Source organism: Papaver somniferum, chromosome 1, assembly GCF_003573695.1.
Source record: "Papaver somniferum cultivar HN1 chromosome 1, ASM357369v1, whole genome shotgun sequence".
NCBI classification, from domain to species: Eukaryota; Viridiplantae; Streptophyta; class Magnoliopsida; order Ranunculales; family Papaveraceae; genus Papaver; species Papaver somniferum.
Window position 1 is genome coordinate 157,918,023 of NC_039358.1, and position 26,027 is coordinate 157,944,049.

Below are 26,027 nucleotides of genomic sequence, written 5' to 3' on the forward strand. Positions count from 1 at the left end.
CGATCCTAGTAATTGGTGTGATCGATCACAAAAGACGTGTAAACCCTTGTAATTGGTGTAACTGGTCCTGGTAATTGGTGTAACCGATCCTAATAACTGGTGTGACCGATCACAAGTAATACCATGAGAATATGGTAAACGGTCCTGGTAATTGATGTAACCAACTTGGTAACTGATGTAACCGGTCCCAGTAACCATATTAAGGTAGATCCGATCCTTGTGTTTGGTAGAACCATAAACCCATGATTAGTGTGTTGATTTTATCAATCACATAGTTCTTGGATATCAGATGAACCAGTTCTAAACTTGTTTGGAAGTGTGGTATAATCGGTTCCAATATTGTAAATATGAAAGAGGATTTATAAATAAATAAGATGTCGACATACTTTGAACATGTTCAGTAACTCTTATCTTTTATTGTTCAAAGATATTCCTTAATAACTCATGGAAATCCCGAACCGAACTAAGTTGAGAATCTTTTAATTAAGGTTATTAATTTTATATGATTTTAATTACCATCAATTATAATGCATATCTCTGGAAAATAAAAATTGGTAATGTGCATTTACTAATTGGAGATTTTCTAGTAGGATTTCGGTTAATATTGGACAGAGCATTTCTAGGAATTATGAAAACTGAATTTGGAAATATATTGCATATTTTGAGAATATTTTCGGTTTTGGAAATTCCTTGGTGTCCAAACTTCCTTGGTCTATAAATACCCAAGTTTTCATTTCGAGCAAACTATCCTAAGAGCCAGCAAAACTACCTTTTGGTGTTGTTACTTGTGGAGCCGTCTATTCGGAGAGGAAAGTACCCTAATTAGGCGAAATCTCTTACGCCCGCTCGTTTAATGACTTCTTTGGGATCAAGAATCTCTATGAGTACCATTGGTGGGAAACTAGATAATTGCAGTATTATTAGTTTTCAATATGATTTGACTGACTAACGGTTGTTGAACTTTGATTGCACCTAGTTTGTTTATTCTTGAGAATCTTCTCTTTTGATATAAGATTCACTCAAACTAGATCGAAGTGTCGACAGGATCTTTAGAACTGTTTGTAGATCTAAAGACGTCTTGTACTAATCCATAGTTAACTGACTCCGTTCTGTGCGTGATTGATCACAAGAGATTCAAGTTGTGGTGTGCAGGTATTTATTGAAGATTTAAGAAGATTTGAAGACGAAGAAGATTTCTGATTTGGGTTCATAATCTTTGGTGTGCATAAAACTTGATCGGCTAGGATCCAACTGTAATAGGTTTATCTTTAATAGATTTGATTGATTAGTTGCGTAGATCGGCATCAGTATTTAGCATCTTGATAGATCTTATTATTGATTGCATAATCTAAAATCTGCTACTTTGGTAGTTGTTGGATAGATTGATCTAAACCCGACAAAGGAGTTTATTGGATTAAACAGAAGAGCCTTTGTCTAACTTATATCACTGAAATTGAAAAGTGTTGTTACCGAACAAATTTGTTGTTCCTTTACTGTTTGGAATAAGAACCAAAGGAATTGTTCCAGTGTGTGCACTTATTGAATGTCGAAAGCGCATGGATACTGAAGAAACTAGGTGAACTATAGGTTTAGTTCCTTGGTCTCAAGTATACGAAGTTAGGTTGATTTTGTATAACGGCTTAATTCTGAGAGTATTCAATTCTGGACTAGGTCCCGGGGTTTTTCTGCATTTGCGGTGTCCTCATTAACAAAATCTTGTTGTGTGATTTACTTTTGTTTTCCGCAATTATAATTATTGTTATTATAATTTAAAGTAAATTACACAAATGTTAACTTCGTATTAGTTGATAGTGATCCCATAGAGTTTGGTTAAGTCTGAACCTATTATCAAGTAATCACACTTTGGTTGTTGTATTGTCTCGATCTCGTATCCGTAGACAACCTACCGATTCGTTGTATTTTCTCGACTCAGTCCATATACAATCACTTTCGGTAAAAGGACTTATAGGTGGAAAAGTTTAAGATTGTGGTATATTTGGGTACCCTCGTCTTTTCAATTGGTATCAGAGCAGGCAAACACGAAAAGATCTAACAATCTGTGTTTGGTGCGATCCAACCTATAAGAAATGAACTCGAGTTCACATGAATCGGTTTCAGTTAATGTACCGCCAAGATTTGACGGAAAAAACTATCTGTGGTGGAAATCTGTCATGAGAGCCTTTCTTCAATCCCGAGATTTTAATATGTGGCTATTAATCGAGGACGGATATAAACGTCCGAAAGAGGAATATTCGGAAACTGAGTTCAAACGCTTAGCGTTCTATACCTATGAAGAAAGAGATCCTGCGAAGCAGAATTCTGATGGATTGAATGCCATAATATATGCAGTAAGCCATGATCTTCTACATCATGTTCTGTCATGTGAGACTTCTAAGAAGCATAAGATATTCTTGAGACTGTATTTGAAGGAAATGATTCTGAAAGGGAAGCAAGACTTCTTTCTCTTTCATATGAATGGGAATACCTTAAAATGGATGATAACGATACCTTCGAGGAGTTTAACTCTAAACTTTCTGAGATTGTCAATGCCTCTTTCTCACTTGGAAATGCTATACCTGAAAAGAAAATAGTATGCAAGATTCTCAGATCGTTACCATCTAAATACGAGTATAAGAAACATGTCATAATATAAGCCAATGATCTTTCGATGCTTTATCGAAGCTCTCTTGTAGGAAAGCTAAAGATCTTTGACAAAGAAACTCTGCTGAAGAGACGAAATGTTGGATATAATATCTCAGCTAATACAGATTAATCTTCGAAAGAAGTATGTATAAACAGGACTGAGAAACGTTGTCAAGAGGATGAAATACTTGTTGATAAAGAGCTTAACTCAACAATTCTTCTCCTAACACAGCGGATTGAGGATGTTTTATTGAAAGATAACTCTAATCCTGACACACTATCTTTTTGTTATGAAAAAGGTAATGAAGAAATCCAATGTTTCAAATGTCGTAGATTCGGACAAATGCAAAGCAGTGTTCCAGCAGAAAAGCTCAGAAGTGCTATAAGGCGCACATTTATATTTTAGATAATATTCCGGAGGACAAACTCTGTGAAGGAACATTAAGCTATAATGTACTTCTTGCCAATTCTAATAGTGATGAATCTTCTGAGCCTAATCAACTCCTAAAGAACTGTTTAGAAAAACTTGAGTTAGGAATTAAAGAAAATCAAAAGTTAAGTCTAGAACTTGAAAAGCTTTTGGAACCCCTATCAGATAAACCTCATGCGGTAAAATCTGAGCAAGAAAAATTGGTTAAAAAACCAAAAGAGTCAGAATCTAATTTTTCTGATAATGTGCAAAGTTCTTTATGTGGAGGAAACAACCACACTGCATTCTTCCATAAAAATATCCATCAAAATAAATTTATCAAGGCTCTTCGCAAGGACATAAAGATTTTGAAGAGTGATGAGTTTATTAGATCTCAAAAGGAAGATGCAAACTCTTGTAATAACAAGGGAAAGAAAGAACACAAAGAAACACAACCTATCTTGTTTATAAGTCATCCTAAGAATGTCTTTGACAACTGTGGTGAGAATAATCTTCACCTCGACACACACTGATTGTGTTGAATTATGCATCCTCACTTGTTGCCCAAATTTCTGATTGTGAGGAAGCATAAATCTGGGCATGATGCACATATTTGTACCTTAGGTAAAAATAATCTTAATCGATATTTTTTACTTTTGGGAAAAATATATTCGGTTTCCATAAGCCAAATTATCCCTTGATTTTCTCCCATCATATATATATTCTTCTTGTCCGAAAGAAGATTATCTTGCTTCAATGGAGAATTCGGTAAAATAAGGGTCATCTCTTGATGATTTAACACTTTTTTCTTCGGTTATAAAGGAAACCCATGATGCCTCTCAACGCAATCTCCTAGATTCGATAAGGAAACAAATTCTCACTATTAGGAGTTGTATTAAACATCATGAGCAAATGTTAAAGGATCTGAAATAAGTACTAGCTGATATTTATCTTCAACTGCGTGAGATGAACAAATTATCCCTTGGAAAAGGAAGAGCTCGAAAGAATTTGAATCCAGTTTTTGAAAGCGATCTTTACAAGACTTGCGATTAGAAATATGAAGTGGTTGCGAACAAGTCCCTGGAGACATACTTCAAGAGTTTGAACACCGAAGAAACTTCAGTGAACAACAAGAGCACCATTAGAGATTAAGTTACATGCTGTAATACTTAATCCAAACAAAATAGACATCAGTTTTTGATTTCTTTCAATTATTGTGTAAGGTTTATTGATGAATAAAACTATCTATTTATGAATAAAATTATTACTTTATAATTTTTCTTGTGATAGTTTTTCGATTACATAGCTTGTGCTTAAATGCTTTATATTATTGCTATGTGTATGGGATGTTTGATTTCGGTTTTCATAACCTTAATATTCGATCTCATATGTTAACTCGTATGGTTTGTGTGGCTTTTTGATTTTGCGGGATTAAGTTCTAGCCCATGTTGGTAGGCTTTATCAAAGGATCATAAGGTTTTCCGATTGAAACTCAATGTGAAAAAGTCACAATATATTGAATTCTTGTTTAACATAAAATCATATGTGTTTCGGGTTTTCAACTTTTGTTATTTGCATTTGTTAAAACCATTTCAACCTTTCTATGGTAAAGGTTGTTGTTGTTGTTGTTCTTTTGTTCTTGCGAGAGGATGACAACACAATGGGGGAGACTTCTAACTTGAATTTGCGCTTAATGATATATCTTTGTGGGGAGAAGAGGATCCGGAATTTTAGGTAACGAATTTGTTAGTTAATCGTTTTCCTATTTAAGAAAAGCATGATTTTATTGCATATATTTTGCTTTTGCTTAACAAAATTCGGTACAATTGATGTTTATTCCATTATGTGTGTATGTATGGATGGATGTGTGATTAAATTGTTTCCGGTTAAGAAAAACTGGTTTGATATCTTTCTTTATTGTTTGGTATCAATTGTTTTAGACTTAACGAATTTCGGTGCAATTGCGGTGCTTTAATGTCTATGTTCATTTCAATTGCTTCCGGTTAAGAAAATTAATTGTGCAAGTCAATTTACTTGGTTTGTATGTATTGTTTATGGCTTAAAAAAATACGAGATCATTTGTTTAGTTCAATTTGATCCTGGATAAGAGAAACTAAGTTAATTCTGATCTTAGATAGACTTATCAAAGTAAAGGATCCGGTCATTCAAGTCTAATCGAATGCCTTGACAATAAATATTAGTTAACTAACCTAGTATTTGTCTTGTCTAAAGTGAAAGGTCTAAGTTATTGTCTGAATAATTAGTGCCTGATAAGAAAAATAAAGTTAATTCTGATCTTTATTTTGGTCTTATCGAAACAAGCGATTGTACTTGTGCAATCGGTTTAGCAAGGGAACTAAGTTTCCTTAGTCAATTTGTTAAACTATTAGGGAAAATTGCTCCGGGAAATTGTTTCCTTGATAACATATTAAAACCAAATTAATTGTAGTTTCGGTTTTGATATTGGTTATCTAAAGTGGTATGTAAAACCTTCGTGCTTAACTCTTATAGGTTGTACAACTCTTTTAGATTGTAAGAACCTTTCGGTTTTTGATATTTGCTCGTACCTTTGTCATTTTGTGACAAAAAGGGGGAGAAATATATGGAGCAAACAAAGTGATTTGTAATCACTTAGGAAAGGACAATTGTGCTTAAACGTTATATCTAACGAAAAAGTAAAGCATTGACTAAGAGGGATAAAAAAATCATATGATGATTGTAGTTATTTGGACTACAAAGGGAAATAACAAAGATGTGCGGATTGAAAATCTACTCATCGCACCTTTAGAGGGAGTATTAGCTTTGTTATTTAAATGTCTTCAACGGCATTTATGGATTGAATATATGCAGGGTATTGTGTCGTTGAAACTTGGAATCAAGCGTATGTATAATGAATTTTTGTAATTTGTTTATCCATATGATTGTAAGAGTTTTGTCACTAAAATTGACAAAGGGGGGGATTGCTAGAGCAAAGCTCGGTTGAATACACCAAGCATTGGTATGTCAAGTTTGATTGTCATATTTTAGTGAATCAAAACTCAACTAAAGAGTCGCTCGATTACGTACTAGAGACAACTTCGTATAGGTTAGTCTAGAAAGATTACGATAATGAGACATACAAGGATTACTCGAAGACTTGAAGAATGTGAAGAATTAACAAGCTACATCAACGACATCATCCTTCCTCTTGAGGTTAGTAATATTTTGACTTGAACTTTTTCATTCCAAACGTATCTTTCGAATCGTGTTATATTGAAAACATAACTGCGAAGCTGTGAATGATTATACTCTAGTAGACACAGTGTTAATGAATTACAATACGAAGTATAACGCTTATCTTTTGAACTTCGTATATAAGACATCGACATAATCGTATGAATGCTACTGTGATTATGTTTATGGGTATGGGTGAAGATTTCGTCTTAGGAAACAATGTTTACATTCGTTTAAAGGAAGTACATTCATAAACTTGTTTTGTGAATCCAAAGTGAAATCGCTAGACTTATTGGTATTGTTATTCATTGCATATCTTTGGATTACCAATATGTGTGATTAGTACAACCGATCATAATTTATTATGTATCTTGGTAAAACTATTCACAGTGCCTGACTTATGTATTGGTATGACTTTTATTAGTGTAACCAAACCTAAGTAATCACCTAAGATGGTATGATCGATATTTGTAATTGGTGTGACCGATCCTAGTAATTTGTGTAACCGATCCTAGTAATTGGTGTGACCGATCACAAAAGATGTGTAATTGATCCTTGTAATTGGTGTAACCGGTCCTGGTAATTGGTGTAACCGGTCCTGGTAACTGGTGTGACTGATCACAAGTAATACCATGAGAATATGATAGCCGGTCCTGGTAATTGATGTAACCAATTTGGTAACTGATATAACCGGTCCCAGTAACCATATTAAGGTAGAACCGATCCTTGTGTTTGGTAGAACCGTAAACCCATGATTAGTGTGTTGATTTGATCAATCACATAGTTCTTGGAAATCAGATGAACCAGTTCTAAACTTGTTTGGAAGTGTGGTATAATCGGTTCCAAGATTATAAATGTGAAAGAGGATTTACAAAGAAATAAGATGTCGACATACTTTGAACATGTTCAGTAACTCTTATCTTTTATTGTTTAAAGATATTCCTTAATAACTCAAGGAGATCCCGGACCGAAATAAGTTGAGAATCTTTTAATTGAGGTTGTTAATTTTATATGCTTTCAATTACCAGCAATGAAAATGCATATCTCTGGAAAATAAAAATTGGTAATGTGCATTTACTAATTAGAGATTTTCTAGTAGGATTTCAATTAATATTGGACAGAGGATTTTTAGGATTATGAAACCGAATTTGGAAATATATTGCATATCTTGAGAATATTTTCGGTTTTGGAAATTCCTTGGTGTCCAAACTTTCTTGGTATATAAATACCCAAGTTCGCATTTCAAGCAAATTATCCTAAGAGCCAGAAAAACTACCTTGTTGTGTTGTTACTGGTGGAGCCGTTTATTCAGAGAGAAAAGTAACCTAGTTAGGCGAAATCTCTTACGACCGCTTGTTTAAAGAATTCTTTGGGATCAAGAAGCTCTACGAGTACCGTTGGTGGGAAACTAGATAATTGCAGTATTATTAGTTTTCGATTTGATTTGATTGACTAACAGTTGTTGAACTTTGATTGCACCTAGTTTGTTTATTCTTGAGAATCTTCTCTTCTGATATAAGATTCACTCAAACTAGATCGAAGTGTCGAAGGGATCTTTAGAACTGTTTATAGATCTAAAGACGTCTTCTGTTAATCCATTGTTAACTGACTCCGTTCTGTGCATGATTGATCATAAGAGATTCAAGTTGTGGTGTGCAGGTGTTTATTGAAGATTTGAAGACGAAGAAGATTTCTGATTTGGGTTCATAATCTTTAGTGTGCACAAAACTTGATCGGATGGGATCCAACTGTAATCGGTTTATCTTTGATAGATTTGATTGATTAGTTGCGTAGATCGGCATCAGTATTTAGCATCTTGATAGATCCTATTATTGATTGCATAATCTAAACTCTGCTACTTTGGTATTTGTTGGATAGATTGATCTAAACCTGACAAAGGGGTTTATTGGATTAAACAGAAGAGCCTTTATCTAACTCATATCACTGAGATTGAAAAGAGTTGTTACCGAACAGATTTATTGTTCCTTTACTGTTTGGAATACGAACCAAAGGAATTGTTCCAGTGCGTGCACTTATTGAATTTCGGAAGAGCAGGGATACTGAAGAAACTAGGTGAACTATAGGTTTAGTTGTTTGGTCTCAACTATACGAAGTTAGGTTGATTTTGTATAGCGGCTTAATTCTAAGAGTATTCAATTCTGGACTAAGTCCTGGGGTTTTTCTGCATTTGCGATTTCCTTGTTAACAAATCTTGCTGTGTCATTTAGTTTTATTTTCTGCAATTATAATTGTTGTTATTATAATTTAAAGTAAATTACACAAACGTTAACTCTGTATTACTTGATAGTGATCCTATAGAGTTTGGTTAAGTCCGAACCTATTATCAAGTAGTCACACTTTGATTGTTGTATTGTATCGATCTCGTATCCATAGACAATCACACAAAGTGTGATTACCGATTCTTTATATTGTCTCGACTCAGTCCATAGACAATCACTTTCAGTAAGAGGACTTATAGGTGGAAAAGTTTAAGATGGTGGTATATTTGGGTACCCTCGTCTTTTCACGCCCCACAAATGATACATGCAACCAAAGTAGTGATTGTCCCTTAATATCGGCTAAAATCACATTAGCATATGCCCTGTGAAATGACCACTTTGCCCTGCTTGCTTCAAATGAAAGATTTCTTCTTCTTCCACCAACATCAGTCATCTCTTACTTCTCAGATCAACTTTTTCTCTTCAATTTCTCTACATCTCTAAAGTTTTCATGCTTTTCAGACAATGAATTTGCATCATTAAAGTTGATGCTTTTCAGACAGAGATGAAGAAATAAAAGCAAATAATGAGAAACAATTTCGCCTCCAACATCATTTGCACTTTTTTTGCCTTTTAAGCGACGTTTCTTCTTCTTTTGATCTGAATGACTCCAAAGTACCTAAACACTCAAAAGCAAACATAAGATACATATTTTATAAGAAAACTAAGCAAAGAAAGCATAAACAATGGATAAATATCAAGTTGTTTTAGATACCTATCAGCAGTTACAAATGCTATATCATCAACATTATGAACCACTCGATTTATACGATCTATATTCTCTTGGTTTGGAAAACCTCTTTGTTGCTCGATCCTTACCTGTTATATAAAAAACAAAGTTTAACAATAACCTTTTATTAAAGACTAAGATGATTAAATGTAGATTGTCGATGTGTTATCCACCCACAATAGGTGACACTGACAATTAAGTATGGGATGTAAAAGAAAACCTAATAATTTTTAAACATAACATCCAATTAGAAAGTGAGTTTTTTTATCATACAATTTTTCCACCAATCAAACTTTGCAAAGTATCCTCACGAAAACTTCTACTTCATAGAAGGCCTATTTCGACCAATAGGAAGTGAGAATTTGATCACCACTCAACATGGAGCTCATATTGTCTAGTGGTGGGCCCGGGAAAGCGTATAAAATTGAAGCGAAATGAAATGGGCCTACAGTAATACCGCAAGTGCACGGTCGTCAGTTGTAGCTCGTGCAAGTACGGGTCGATCCACAGAGACTGGGTGTGTTTTGTAGTTTCTAGCTATTTTGGGTTCTAAATTGCTATTGGGCTTTTGAGTTAAGGTGATAACAATGGGCTATGGGCTTTGGTACCAATGGATTATGAGTACCAATGGGCTTTGATTAAGCTTCTGTTTTGGACTATGGGCTTGTGTGATAATGAAGTGCTTTGGGCCTTGGGCCTTTGAAGTGAACTGAGCCTTGGACTCAGTTGGCTAGGTGCTGAAATGATCTAGGCTTGTGGTTTAATTGGCTGGGCCTCTGCTCCAAGAGTGAATTGGGCCTTTGGCCAAGCAGTTAACTGGGCTTATGGTCCTTGAACAATCAATGGGCTCTTGGCCTTTTAACCTGGACTGGGATTATGCTGTGAGCCAAGCTCAGTTGCAGCAGCAGCAGTGGAAACCAGGTTGCAGCAGCAGCAGCAAGGAAAAGAAAGCAGCAGCAGTACTGCACAGCAGGGGAAAGAAAGCAGCAGCAGCAGCAAGGAAAAGGCAGCAAGCCAAGGGGAAGAAAACAAGGCAGTAGCAAGTAGTAAAAGCAGTGAAGCAAAGGTAACAGTGACAGAACAATGAAACTAAACAAGAACAATGGAACCAAGGCCTAAGCCAAGGGCAGTGGAGATGGTGAAGGTGAGCAAGAACAAAAAAATGAAAGGTGAAATGGTGAAGGTGAGCCTAGGCATACTACTAGAGTGGGAAGAGAACCAGTTTGCTCACAGTCACTAGTGAGCACTAGTTTCTCCCCACTGCTCAATCAATCCAAAGCTTCAAAGCTAAAATTCTACCACTAACAGTGAACAAAACATGATTAAACACAAAACTAAACCTAAACAGTTGACAAGACAAGAGAGCCTAGGCATACAACTAGAGTGGGAAGAGAACTAGTTTGCTCACAGTCACTAGTGAGCACTAGTTTCTCCCCAATGCTCAATCAACACAATGCTCTAAGGCTTCTAGCCTAACATTCCACAAAACATGTATCACATGACAGGTACATTAACATTACATGGAACACAAACATCAACAGGAACATGCACTAGGAAAATTGAAGAAACTAAACATCACAGTGAACTAACATTAAACACAAAACTAAATTGAAATTAGAAACAAACAGAAATTATAAGAACATAAACTAAATGAACATGGAATTAAACATGAAATAAAACAGAAATTGAAAATTAACTAAAATTGATTTGAAACTGAAATTGAACATTAACAGAACTTCACAGTCCTGGACACTGGCTAGTCCAGCATAACTTTTACATCACACCACAGTCCCTATTTATACATACAATGGAAATCCCAAAAAATCAGTGAAGTTATGGTTTCACCAAAAAGTGAAATTGACTCACCTAACCTACTGATAACAGCCCTGATACGTCGACCCATGCCTCTAATTATACATTCAATCACTTTCCCCCCAAAATCCCCAATTTATGAAATTAGGGTTTGATAAAAAAATGAAATCAATTCATACCTAATCTCTGAAAACTTCTACTGACTTCGACCCATGCTTCCTTACGGTCTTCTGATGCTTCCCACGCCTCCAATTGCAACTCTATTTCACCTAATTTGTCAATTTCACCTCTAGGGTTCCTGACATGGGAGAGGAGTGAAATTGAGTGATTAGGAGGACATAGAGTTGGTGAAAGGGGAAGTAATGATGTGGGATAGGGTTTTTGAGTGATTTGAGAGCTCGTATTGAGCTGGTGGTGGTGGTGGTGCGGCAGGTGAAGAAGGTGGTGAAGTTGCAGAGAGGGATGGGGGAGGTGAAGTCGATGGTTTTGGGAGAAGGTCTGTTTGGTTGGGTAGTATAGGGTTTGGTGTTAGAGTGTTGATCGGGGATATCAAGTTGGATGATCTTCGAATCTAGGCCATGGAATGTGGAGATGGTAGGTGGATCGGACGGCTAAGGAAGAAGCAGCTTGTAGCGACCGTAGGATGTAAAATACAACGAAGTTAACGGCTCTAGATGGGGTTAGGTGTTGTAGTGTTAAGCGGAAGTATCGAGGTTTGATGCGCAGGCAAAGAAGCGATCGTTGGATTCAACTACAATCTAATCTGAAGGCTTGGAATTTAGGCACTATGGTGTTTTGCAGGGACTTCAGATTTTGATGAACGATGAAGAAGCGACCATTGGATGATGAGATGGATCCAATCTAACGGCTGAGAATGGAGGCGGGTATGGATATAGAAAATGGGTTTGGGTAAGGGTTTTGGGCCTTGGGTATGCCAAGCCCATATCTTCTTTAAGAACAATTCTTCCTTCTTGAGCCCATTCCTAGCTTTTTGGTCTTGTGCGCACCATTCTTTGCGGCTTCCTTGCGTAATTTCTTCCGGCTTTTCACTACTCTTCAGCTCTTTTCCGCTCCGCAAGTCATCCAGACTTTATTTATTACCTAAAAATGCAAAATTAATTAAGAAAAATATTTATTCTTGAAAACAATGAAAATACAGAATATGGGATAAAATGTAGAATTAATGCACAAAAGATGAGTTAAATGCCAACAAAAATATATAGAAATATGCACTTTTTAGCACTCATCATCTAGCCCTTTAAGCCTTTAGATTTCGGTTAGTTATTGGAGGGTAATTAGGTTAGTTATCAAAGGTATTTTTGTATTTTTGTTATAGGTTTAGGACATTTGAATCTATTGGATCCCTTAAAACCAAATCCTTGGAACCCCTACAATAGGGTTGGGTTCATCATTCTATATAGAACTGTTGCCTAAGATGTTTGAATCTATTGTAGCCCTCAAAACCAAACCGTTGGAACCCCTATAATAGGGTTAGGTTCATTCTGCATAGGGGTGTGCAACGGACGGACGGATGCGGTTTAGGGGTCACCCGCGTCCAAACCATCAAAATTGCAGATTTGAAAAATCCAACCGTGTCCGGCCCAATCACCCACGGATTTGACATCCACAGATCAATGGATGATACGGACCGGATGCGGATTAACCGAGAATTTAGTAAAAAGGGAAAGAAAAAAAAAACTAATTCTACGTAAGCCCAATTTTCATCCGGAGGTTAAGTGGTGTGGAAATGGAAAACACACAGAAACTTGCAAGTATACAAGGCCAAGTTTATAGAATAGAAGGAAAGCAGGGGAAAGTCCACAGGGAGTGGGAGCACTATAAGAGAAACCTAAGCTAACAATGAAGACAGTGAGCAAGACAAAGCAATATGGCATACAAAGTGGCAGAAGTAAAGAACCAAAGCAGCAAGGTAAAGCAAAGCAGCAAAGAAAACAGCTAAGAACCAAGGCTTGGAAGCCAAGGGCAGAGGGAGATTTTGTGCACTGTTTTCAGTGCACAGAGACTACAAATTGCAAGACAATAGGCGAGCAACACAGCTAAGAAATATAAACTGAATTTGAAGCAAAGCAAGACTGAAAATGTAAGTGACTGAGAAGGATATTGTGGCTAAGCCAAGGCTTAGATTCCACCTTGTGTCCTAATCAAATAACATATTCCTAGGTTGAGTTGAGTCCTATGCATACAATAGAAAGGAAAGAAAAACAGTTTGCTAACAGAAATACCCCTAGTATTGACTGTCTTTTGACAGCACAATCAATCACAAGCAATCATAGCACTGCTTTCTTCCCAATGCACAAGAAAAACAAGCATATGGCATCCTATCCTAGCAATTTACCATTTGACAGTGCACCAAGGCTTCATCAAAGCCTTAGCTTGTTGCTAATTAGATCATACTACACATGATAACAACAATAACATTCATAATATATGATAAATGAAACAACATTCTCAACATTGAAGATAAAAATCAAAACATCATATAACATTCACTATCAACTGTCATGCAGTAACTGAAATTGAAATTGTGACATAAAACAGAACAAATGTTTTTCTGGCTAGTCCAGAGATCATCCCCTCCCTTCTCTCACACAAAACATTACAAATATATACTCCCCCTATCAGAATTAGGGTTCCAACCCCTTTTCCCCAAAAACAGAAAATTAGGTAAAATTGATTTACCTAATGTGTTGAGATACTCACTCCATCTCGTCGACCCACTCTCCAATTACTTCTTCTCGTTCATCTCATGCTCCAATTGTTGCTTTAACATCACTTATATCCCCAATTTCTCACCTAGGGTTTCAGTGAGAAGAGAGATGAGAAATTGGAGAAATTAGTGGTTGATAAAGAGATAACACGTGATGGTGATGATGGGCTTAGGTTTAGGGTTGGTTTGGTGGCGTAGATGGTGGAGTGATTTGGGGAGAAGATGGTGGTGATGGAGACGGACATGGTGGTGGTACGGGTTCTGAAGGAAGAAGAGATGGAGAAGAAAGAAGAAAGGTGCGTTTGGCTGGGTATAGGGTGTTCGATACTTGGGTGTTAGGCGGGTTCAGCGAGGTTTGATGATCTGCGACAAGGAGCGATGGATGGGAAGATGGTAGGTGGATCCAACGGCGATACGGAGGTAAGCGTGTAGCGACCGTCGGATGAAAAATACAACGAAGTCTACGGTGCGAAATTAGGTTAGGTGTTGTAGTGTTTAGCGGAATCATCGGGATTTGATGCACAGGCATAGGAGCGACCGTAGGATGCTGAAATGCTTCGATCTGACGGCTGAAATCCGAGACGGGCTTGGATATAGAAAATGGGTTTGGGTGAGGGTTTTGGGCCTTGGGTTTTGGGCCTTGGGTATGCCAAGCCCATATCTTCTTTAAGAACAATTCTTCCTTCTTGAGCCCATTCCTAGCTTTTTGGTCTTGTGCGCACCATTCTTTGCGGCTTCTTTGCGTAATTCCTCCCGGCTTTTCACTACTTTTCTGCTCTTTTCCGCTCCGCAATTCATCCAGACTTTATTTATTACCTAAAAATGCAAAATTAAGTAAGAAAAATATTTATTCTTGAAAACAATGAAAATACAGAATATGGGATAAAATGTAGAATTAATGCGCAAAAGATGAGTTAAATGCCAACAAAAAGGGATAAATATATACATTATTTGGCACTCATCATTAAGGCAAAGAGTACAAAGGAAAGGAGAAGTTGCAATTTTTAGTTATAGGTTTCACTAATATCAATATGGAAAAAAATATAGAACAGATTCACTCATTGTTCAAACTTTACAGTTCCCTACATAAAGTTAATCTTCAGGCTAATAGACAAGCTTAACTTAATTCCCCCGAACTTCCTACCATCAAGTGCAAGCTTTGCCTTGACAGATTGCCTTGACAGAACTTGTGGTTTCCACGTATTTTAGGAATACCAGAATTAATTAATAGAATGACACAACTTATCAGCATCCACTGTTCAGAGCATAACAAATAATGAAATTATAAGTAGCTTCACTGATCGAAAATGTTACAGCACAATATGAAGGAGAAAGCACCACAATAAATTACGTCAATACCTCAAGAAGAAAATAAGAGATGTTAACGTTTGAAGAAAACTACCAGAATACTAAATTGGAGTGGTTCTTGTTAAGTATTTCACTCATTTTTTTCTTCATTTCTCTTCATTGGTAAAGCAGATACGGTGCGGGTGGATCTGCGGATTTTAAAGTTCAACCGTAACCAAACCGCTAAATGTGCGGATTTGAAAATCTCACAACGTGTCCGGGCCATTGATCTTGCGGATGGATACGGGTGAAATCCGCGATTCCGGACTTTTTGCTCACCCCTTCGTAGGAATTACTGGTTAATCCAATATTAGGAGAACCGGTTACTGTGTAGTCCAGCTCCAGAGAAAAATTATTCGCTGGTCCAAAAACATGTTTTTGGGCCAGAAAATTTATTTCCAGGTCCAGAGCACGTGCAGATCATCGAAGGTGTATTTTCGAAATTCCCAAAACGCCCAAAATTCCATTTTCCCAGTTTCTACTTCTAGATCTAAGTTTTGGCGGAGATTTTTATTTTTTTTCTCTCGAGTGAATCTTTGTGACGGAGGAAAGAAGAGAAGAAGCAAGTGATAGTAAAGATAAAGAATATTCGATAATGAATCAGTCAAAGAAAACAAGAAAAAAGATATAGATGCATCATTTTTGGGCTTTTCTAAAAATTTTATTCTTCCTATTCATCTGGATTTCGATGTTTAATGTTGGAAGATGAAGCTTGTCTATTTAAACAATATGATTCAACCGATTAAATTGATGGTTACTGTACTTTCTTTTTCCGGTTAGTTCGATTTTCAATTTTTTTTTAATTAATTTTGTTTATTTTTGGTTTTAATTTATTTATTAATGTTTTTTAGTTTCATTCTTAGTTAACAAATGAAATTCATAATCGGAGATGAATGTAAATATGTTGGTGAGGATAGAATACTTGCTTATAAGACTGACTAGATAATTTCATTTTTAGGTTTTTATTTTGAAATTTGAATATATCTAACTTTATGAAAATTTTGATATTTTTGGTGTTTGCTTTATGAATTGATATCTTTCAGCGGAGTTTTAGGGTTCACTAGTTTTAATTTTGATTCTTCTTTGTGTACTGAGTTGGGGTAGTTTTTGATTTGTCGGTGTTTTTCATGCATATATTGTAGAATAATAATTAAGATAGGTTTTAGACTTTAGATAAATTAGTAGATAGATAATATTAGGATTTAATGTTTTAGGGTAACCCGAATGAAAGAAGAAACTGAAAATCTCAAGAACATGTACAGAAAGAAAGATCTCATTTGTACCCCCACCCACCCCCTTATTTTCTTATTGTTGTTCTTTATTAACCTAGGTATATTTCTAATTGATCATTTATGGACACTTTAAATCCAGTTACTTGTCTAACTAAACCAAATTTTGATTGATCCGGAGTTGGTGTTACAGTGTCCTTGTATTTTGATCAGTAGATTAAGATGCAGACTAGTTGTAGATTGAGAATTGGGAGTTCGATACTTGGATTGAGTGTTGGTGTGTTGTTATTTTTATGTTTGTGCAGAAATTTTCATCACTAGTGGTATTAAAACTAGCATTTTAGAGTTTTGGAGTGGTCTACGGAGACTTTGGCACGTCTCCTTTTGTATCATGTTATTAGAGATGGGATCTTAACTCCAGCCATATCAGGTTTGATTCCCATTCTTTAGTTTCATTGTGTCAGCAAGCAGGTTTTGTGTTTGATTAAGATTTCTTTGGCCCAATTACTTTATATTGATATGTACTGCGAAAAATAAAATGTATAAGGGATATTAGTAGTAATTGGGTTTCTTCGTTGTCAAATGTGTGATATCCCCTAAGTTTCCAACCATATATGTCTGTACTAGGTTTTCACTCCTTACATATGAATATATACTAGATTTTCACTATTACATATCAATATGTACTACTAGTATTTCTGATAACTACTAGGTTTTTACTAGTATGTACTAGGTTTTCATTAAGTACATATTGATGCAATACTTATAAATATGTATTGGATAAACCTTTATAGTATGTGTTTATAAGAGCAAAAATACCTTTACCACCATTTTCAGGTGAAGAATGATGTATTGTGTTGTGGGACAATTGATGAACATTATATAATTTCTAATAAAAATGAGAATAAATAGTTTTTCTTGTTGCTGCTGGCATAGTGGGCATGTGATAGAAACATCTCCTGAAGCATTCTAATAACAATTCTTGTTTGGAACACATATGTAGTGGGGTTTGTAAATTTTCAATTCTAGTTTTTTTGCAGTACATTTGTATTGGTACTATGACATCTACTAAGTTTTCACACAGTACATATCAATATGTACTAGGTATTCACATAGTACGTATCATTATATACTAGGTTTTCAGTACTTGTTATCTTCACTACATGTGCATACGCACTGTGTTTGATCTCCGCAAAAATTTATCGGGTTCCGATTTTCTATTTTGATTTTGAAACTTCTGTTGATTTTGAAACCTATGTTGAACATATATAGACTGGTAGGCATGAAGATCATCTATGGGATAATACGGCTGTAGAAGAGAAAGGAAAATCAGGAATGGAATCCAAGGCCCAAGGTAGTACTCTCTCCCTCTAAAAGATTCAAAAGTTTCTCTAAGACTGACAAATGCGCGCATTTAAACTGAAGAGTATGATACTCAGTATATATACATCTGTACTTTGTTATGTCATATACTGAGTATCATACTAAATTTTGTGAGTATGATACTCATAAAACTGAAGAGTATGATACTCAGTATATATACATATGTACTTTGTTTTTACTCAGTACATATTGATATGTACTGCGTTTTCGCTTAGTACATATCGATCTGTACTCGGTTCTTGCTCAATATGTACTAAATTTCGCTAAGTTATATATGTTTCTTACAAAATTTTCTTATGTATACCAGGTTTTAAAGTACGGGGTCTGAGAAAAAGCTCAAATTCAAATAAGAAATAATAGCTACAGCTATGACCAATGGCAATGCAGCAGCAAAGTCATTGAGGTTAGAGGACTTGCAGGCATCAAGGATGAGAGAAAGAGACTAGAGAAATCAACTTGAAGAGTCTTATATACTCGGTACATATCGACATGTACTAAGGTTTCACCTAGTACATATCAATATGTATTGTATGATTATACGGGCAAAGGACTCCTTATCCCGGTTTCTTGCAGGCATCAAGGATGAGAAAGATGCGGAGGATTATCTCATCGATTTGAAGTGTTTATACCCAGTACATGTTGATATGTACTGGGTCACCACCCGACACATATCAATACTAAAATTGGCTAAGTTATGTTATTAGCCAGATTTTATACTACAGGAAGATATGTACCGCCAGTAGAGTATTTTTATTTAAGTTCATACAATTAGTATGTAGCAGTACTATAAGAAGAACCGAAGCACAATAATTTTTTTCTGCAGACCCTTTTGTAATAAAATAAGCTATGAGTTTAAGTTCTGCAAGGTTTTATAGCACATGCAAATATGTAATGCCTATATTTAAGGCTTGATACCCCTTTTTCAGTATGTTTCAAAAATATAAATGTAAACTAACGATATAGAAAAACAGTACAATATTGCAAAATAATGACGGAGAAAATAGTATTAGAGACGTTAATGTACTAAACCAAATGTATTACTTGCAACTTTTTCCATCAAAACAAAATGCTCCAGTACATATCTATGTCTACTAGGTAAACAGTCAGTACATAAGTCGACATTTTGCGTTGAGAAGAATATTGATCATAAACCATTACAAACTGGTCATGATCATAATGCACAAGAAATCTACAACAACATCCACGAACATCGTGTCTCCATCTTTGTGCATTAAGTACATGGGCATCTAAGTAAAAAGCTTGGACTTGCTTTTCCAGAAAACGGAGTACCAAGTCTCCAGGAAGTAGTGCACTACATTTTGCTGCTAAATAAAGGATAGAGCTATGACTTACATGCTTCCTTGCATTAAGCAACGCATACTCATCTGGAGTGATCCTGCGAACCGCACTCGAACTTCCTAAAATAGCAAGGACCGAAAATGTTGGAGAGATAGAACACATCTTACACTTCAAAAGAACAAAAATGTATATCAGAAAAATAATAAGTGAGCTATGTCTCAAAAAGCCTATGGAGAAATTCCGCAACATTATACCTAAGAAAAAAGTTTGTAAATATAATATTAAATGGATAAGGAGAACTATAGTTTTTCAAACCTACAAGCAAGTTACTGTTACCAGACTTCATCCCTTGTTGGCTTGACTTTAAACTCAATTTGTGATTCATACAGATTTTATACTCAAACTTTAAACTCAGTTTGTCATATTCAAACATAAATATGGGTTTTATACTCAATTGGTTTTTACAGTACATATTGGCATGTACTAGGTTTTCCATAGTACATATTGATAGGAAATGAGACAGTGTTTTGATACCCACCGGCTGATTCGGCTATAATGGAACATCATGTACTACATTATCTCCATCTTTCACTTGAACATCATGCACTACATTATCTACATAATGAAGATATCGTTAATATGTAATGTTGGTATTCAAACATCAGAAAACACAATTTTCCATTTGCACATGTCAATATGTACTGATTCTTATTCAAGCATAAAAGTGAAATTGGTTTTTTACAATACATATTGGAATGTAAGGGTTGTCCATAATACATATTGATAGGAAATGAGACAGTGTTTTGATATCCACAGGCTGATTTGGCTATAATGGAATATCTTGCACTACATTATCTCCATCTTTTATCTGAACATCATGCACTACGTTATGTACATAATGAAGATACTCAATATGTATTTTTCGTATTTATACATCAGAAAACACAAATTTCCATATGTACATGTCAATATGTACTAGGGGTTTAACTAGTACATACCGATAAAAAGGGTTTGCCCAGTGCATATTGATATATAACATAAAAATAACATGTATTTATCATATTTATCCATCAGTACATGTTGACATGTACTAATTGGAGAACAAATTCCTTTCAACAGTAGATATCAAATCTGAACTAGGGTATTTAGCAGTACATATTGATACGTACTGTAGAATCATACACAACATACATACAATACATATCACAACAAAATGCAGTAGAAGGATTAAGCAGTACATATCAAGGTTTTTAGCAGTACATACTGATATCTACTGTAGGATCATATAAGGAAATTGGTATAAGAAATGAAAAAAAATAGAAGTAAAAACATTACATATATTGGATTTGTATTTCATTGTATTAGAAGCAATACCTCTTTTCTCTTCGTTGTTGTTGGTTGAATACCAACAGATTTCTTCTTCTTCTTCTTCTTTGTTGATTGAGTATCAACATATTTTTCTTCTTCTTTTCACAATTTTTTTGGTTAGATCTGGTTTTTCAGTTGATTTTGTGATGGTTTCAATTGGTTTTTGTAATGGTTTCACCGAATCTAGGGTTTTTCTCGTTTATTTTCTTCAATTTTGTTGAAGATTGATTACGGAGAAGAAGAAGGTAGAAGAAAATGAGAGCTTTCCTGAAAAGATAAATTCTTTTGAGTTCGTTTTAATGGAAGAAAGAAAGAGAAAAGTTATTTCTCCAATATCTGCACGTACAATAAAAAGGGCAGGCGGGTCTTTTTGCAAGACTAAAACATTTTTGGATCACCGATTAAATGTTTTTTATGGATGGACCATAGATTAAACGGGTCGCGGGTTTCTGGACTAATCAACAAATTTCTCCACCCCTTCGCATAGAATTGCCGTCGAATAGGGTTTCCTTGGGCTCGAACCTGTTTATGGCCCAGCTAGCCGCTTCTTGCTACATGGGCCAGGCGAGTGCGCACTTGCTGCCACTGCCAGGGGACACAGATCAGGAGAAAAGGGTAGCAATGACTTATTACCTAGTATTTATTTTCTATTTTGATCACTTAAGATGAAGCTTTGGCTATCGAATTTGCACAATATCAAATCTTTCTACATTCTTTTTTGTGTGTGCGTGGTTGATTATGAAAGCTAGTTTGTTTAAAGAAATTACAATTCGGCCGTCCTTGTTCCCCAAAGAGAACAAACACCACTTCTTTTAATCTTTTAGAATTTTAGATAGGTATTACAGTATTTTTTTTTTTAGCTGCACCACATCCACCATATGTATTATTTTCTCTGAACTAAGAGATTTAACTGGAATTTCTGGAATGGGAATAAACAACCGAGTACGTTATGAATGCCGATGCTCGGATATAGATTATCATGAATTGTGGAAGAAAAGATTTCTCGCCCCTTGCAAGATTGTGATCGCAGCTGGTTTAGGGGCACTCTTGTTTGGCTATTACTCTGGTAACAATTTTCTTAATGTGAAGATGAAGTATTACTATCGTAACATATCATTACGTACATGGCTATATATAACTCTCCTTTAAGATTTTTCCTTCTTATTCTTATTGTGGTTTTCTGTTCGCTTGTCGTACTTTCTTAACTAATCAACATAACTTAATTCCGTCAACTTTTGTAATGTTTGTGGGTGCAGCAATAACCTATGCAACTTATTACTCTGGACTAGAGCTTCAGAGATCTCCTTGGAATTTTTTTACCAGAAACAGTAAGCTACTTCGTTTGATCAAAATTACCATCATCTATATATGCACCAAAAATAAAAACAAACAAGGATCCAGGCATGGCGTGCATTATCATCCTTGGATCGTTAGCATGTGACCGCAGATGATAATGCATAAAAAATAAAAATGTTACAATCGTATTTATGGACATAGTTACCGGGGCATAACAATGGCTAAGATAACTTACTCAAAGACTCATTCGAAAGGAGTGATAATCTCCTCGTCATGTGTCTCACTTCTTGAGGTTGCCTTGGTGTTTTTCTTATGTTTCATTTTTTTTTTGGGTCCAATGTACAGGATGTCGGAAGAATGTTCTGGACAGATTTGGCAGCTATGGCTGCCGGTGCACTCGCAGTTGAGTTTTTCCATGATTGCGAAGGTCGATTGACGTTGATGGGATGTATTGATTTCTTCCCAATCGTGTTTGTTCCGTTTTTCATGTCATTCTCCGAGGAGGGATTTGATTTGACCTGGCTGGGAATGCTTAGTATAGGTTGCCTATGGGGAATGGCTATCACAAGCTTACCAATATATATTTCAGAGCTTTCTTCATCTACCACAAGAGGTGCCTTTGTTAGCACAATCTTCTTGCAGATATCTGGAGGCAAAATCCTCTACCTTCTTATCAATCTAATGTCCTCAACTAAGGTATATCTTTTTTTATCTTTACTATGTTACTCTTTCAGTATTGGCCTGAATATGTTCATTCCCAGCTAGTGTGCTTAACCATGATTGAAACTGTTCACTAATTTTATATTTTTTCATATATCTTTGCAGAAAGACGAGGCATGGCATTGGAAGATCGGAAGAATTCCAACGATAATTCATGTCATTGCATTAATCATGGGTGCACTTCCAGAGTCTCCTAGGTGGCTTTATAGAGAGGTGTACTTAATGTAGATTTTATCGTCATTAATGTGAACTAAATCAGGCAGCTATTTGTTTATGTTTCGCGCATAGGTATTAAAATGTAACGCATTATGTCTCAGGGACGGAAAGAGAAAGCTGTTGAAACATTACATAAGATAAGATCTCCTTGCGAAGTTTCCAAAGAGATGAAGATAATGAAGTCGGCAATGGAAGCTGAAATAGCCAAAGAAGGTAGGATTGAGGATTATGACAAGTTGTATCGGACCACGGATCCGCTCAGGCTTTTCTCCAGACGGTATGCAGATTTAAAATCTAACCTACCATACAGAAGGATTATCGCAGGTGTTGGCTATCTAGTTGCTCAACAGTTTGTGGGTATGAACATGATCATGCACTACTGCTACACGATATTTCATTTGGTTGGCGCTGGACAATATATCAGTGAAAATGACGATGAGGTAGCTGAAAAGTCAGCCCTGGCAATTCCTCTTGTCACATATGTTCTCTCTATTATCGGCACAATCTTGTGTACAGCTTTGGTAGATCGTTTAGGGAGGAGAAGACTTCTTTTAATTAGCATATCTGGAATCATGACATCCCTCGGATTGTTATCATATATGTTCTCCGTCGGAGTTAAGGGCCATGACCTTAGCGTGGAGGGTCATATTTGGCATAGCAACGAAGAAGGAATATCGATTTTTGGATTATTAGCATCGGTGGCACTAGCGATGTACTTTATATTCTACTCATTAGGTATAGGCACGGTCCCATGGATCATCAATTCTGAGATATACCCAACCAAGTATAGAACTGTTGGTGGAGTACGGGGTACAATGGCTTACTCAGCTTCTAAAATACTGGTCCATTACTTTTTTCTAGATGTTGTTGGTGACAGTCATGGCGTCGTGTATATGCTTTTTGTGCTGCAGTTGTTTTCATTGCTTGTCGGATTATTCTTCTACTTATGCGTTCCAGAAACCAAGGGATACCCACTTGAAGAGGTAGAGAAGTTCCTGCTTGAAAAAGAAAATATCATCAAGCTACGTGATTGTGCTTGTGATGATAAGCATGTGGAGTCGTAGATACACATGGAAAGCCTTGATGCCAAGAAGTTGCGCTAGTGGGCAGCTTAATTTTTGACGCATTAAAATTAACATAGGCTAGGACTTTCATAAAAAAATGTGCATACGGTTCGGGAATACGTGATATATATTTTTCTTGGTACACAGGTTTGGGAACGGTACTCCCACGTTATAGCACATATACTTAAGAGCATCTCCAATTATAGGTTAAAAATATCTTGCCAGGAGGTCAATATTAGACCTTCATTTATGAAGGTTGGTTTTCATGGCCTACGTGTTAAAACTCATCTTCAATGGTTATAGTTGGGTTTTTATTAGTTCTAAATTTAGATAAATTTAAATATATTTTTGAATTTGATTTTGTACTAAACTCGGATATTTTGATATTTATGTAACGTTTTATTTCATGGTAAATTAGATTGTTTGTACCCAAAATTACTTTTAGGCACTAAACACGATGATTTGATGTTCATTATTGAAAATTAGGGCTAGAAATCGATAAAGAGGGGACACAAAGAATTTACGTGGTTCAGCAAGTGTTGCCTACATCCACGGAGGAATCTCATAGGGAGAGTATTGTATTGATATGAGATTACAATTATTGTATAGTTAGCTAACCTAGGATTCCCTATCCCTTTAGGGTTTTGGATACATGTATGTATAGTGTTTATGTAACCCTAGTCTGATACAAACTTGATATGCAAGCAACTTGGGGAACAAGACTTCTCTGGAAACTTCTGGAATCTTCCTTCACCGGCTAAGCAGGCTTGATTAATGGGCCTTCCGTGTATTTTATACACGGTACAAACATCGCCCCCTCTTAACCTCCAACTTGTTGGGGGTTAAGAAGTTTGTTTTTCCTTCTGCGTCGATCGTTGATGATGAAACTCGCCCCCAAGCGTGAGTAGAGATATTACAAAGACGCCCCCAACTGTAATTACCTGCAAAAAATTTGCTCATGTGCTAGGCGATACTTTTTGCCACGTGGTGGACTTGTGATGCTCGAGAGCTAATCGAGTCTTGAGTAGAATGCAGTGTGCTTGCGGATGGGGCAAGGATTTTTGCTCGCAACGTAACAAGGATGTAGCGTTCGCTGCTCGTGCAGGCTGGTTGTGTTGCTTATGTTGAGTACGAGTCTTTGGACCAATATCGGGCATTGGGCTCGTGGTTCGACGAGACTTTGTCCCAACATCGGGCGTTGGGCTCGTGGTTGAGACGAGACTTTATGCTTGCCAAGGTGCAAGTCTTTCATACTCGCGTGCAAGGCGAGATTTTATGCTTGCGATAAGAGCAAAACTCATGTGCTCACGTGCAAGGTGAGGCTTTAGGTGCTTTTGATGTGATGCAAGGCTAAATATTGAAGGGTCTAGGCAATCCTCATATCGAACTCGATCACGTCGCTATCCACGAACCTCGAACTCTATCATGTCGTTATCCATGAACCTCGAACTCGATCATGTTGCTGCCCCAAGTACATATATGAGTTTCTTGAACACTGAATATTTGCTTCCATGATGTAGGGAATTCAAAGACGATTCTAACGATCCAAAAATCACCCAATTCGGACTTAAAACGAAGAAGTTATTGACGAAACAAGATTTGAACGAAGCGCGCGTGTTGTTGCATATGTGGCAGTGCTGACAGGACAGAAAAAACTCACGTGGCAGACGAGACGTTGACTGGACCAATAATGCTGACATGGCAAAACTGGCAGGAATATCGCTGCTGATGTGGCACAAGTATGCTGCTGACATGGCACTACTGACATTGATAACATAGCTGACGTGGCACTCGTTCGTGCTGATGTGGCGGTACGCGTGTCAGTTGTCGCAGACGTGGCACTGATCAGACGATGTTGCTGACGTGGTCCCCACATAGCTGAGTACCCTGCTGACGTGGCATACACGACTTTGTTGACTGGATCAGGTTTGCTGACGTGGCACTCAATGCTGACGTGTCGACCGGTGGGTGGCCCTCGTTGGCTGAGCCGTCGGATGAGTGGTATTGTATGCTTACGTGGCAAAGCTGACTGGACTGACTCTGATGACGTGGAAGCTAGTTGGAACGGTACACACGTGTCAGCTCTTGAATGGATTAACTATGTTGATCCGGTACGTTGAATCTGAAGCTGGACCGTGGATGGACAGATCGTACGGATGAGATCTGCTGAATCTGACGATTCTGGTTCGCTAGATCTGGAGCTGTATGAGAGGCTGGATGAAGTAGACCTTTTCGCAACGCTTTTGAAACAGTTATATCTGTTACTGTTTCCTGAGATTCACAATGTTTTC

General features: G+C 36.6%; 1 protein-coding gene across 1 annotated transcript; it reads left to right on the plus strand.

Moving 5' to 3' along the window:
• Positions 1 to 2,204: 2,204 nt before the first annotated feature.
• Positions 2,205 to 23,736, plus strand: LOC113352756 (probable inositol transporter 3). The gene is made up of 6 exons (XM_026596536.1): positions 2,205 to 2,419; positions 2,800 to 2,942; positions 3,050 to 3,252; positions 22,082 to 22,432; positions 22,562 to 22,669; positions 22,774 to 23,736. The coding sequence occupies exons 1-6, from the start codon at positions 2,205 to 2,207 to the stop codon at positions 23,734 to 23,736; spliced, it is 1,983 nt and encodes a 660-aa protein (XP_026452321.1).
• Positions 23,737 to 26,027: the final 2,291 nt, after the last annotated feature.

Excerpts from the sequence above, each read along its gene's own strand:
- LOC113352756 (XM_026596536.1), top strand. The coding sequence starts at position 2,205 with ATGTGGCTATTAATCGAGGACGGATATAAACGTCCGAAAGAGGAATAT. Across the intron at positions 2,943-3,049 it reads ATCTTTTTGTTATGAAAAAG|ATAATATTCCGGAGGACAAA; the intron begins GTAATGAAGAAA and ends TTTATATTTTAG. Across the intron at positions 22,433-22,561 it reads ATCTAATGTCCTCAACTAAG|AAAGACGAGGCATGGCATTG; the intron begins GTATATCTTTTT and ends ATATCTTTGCAG.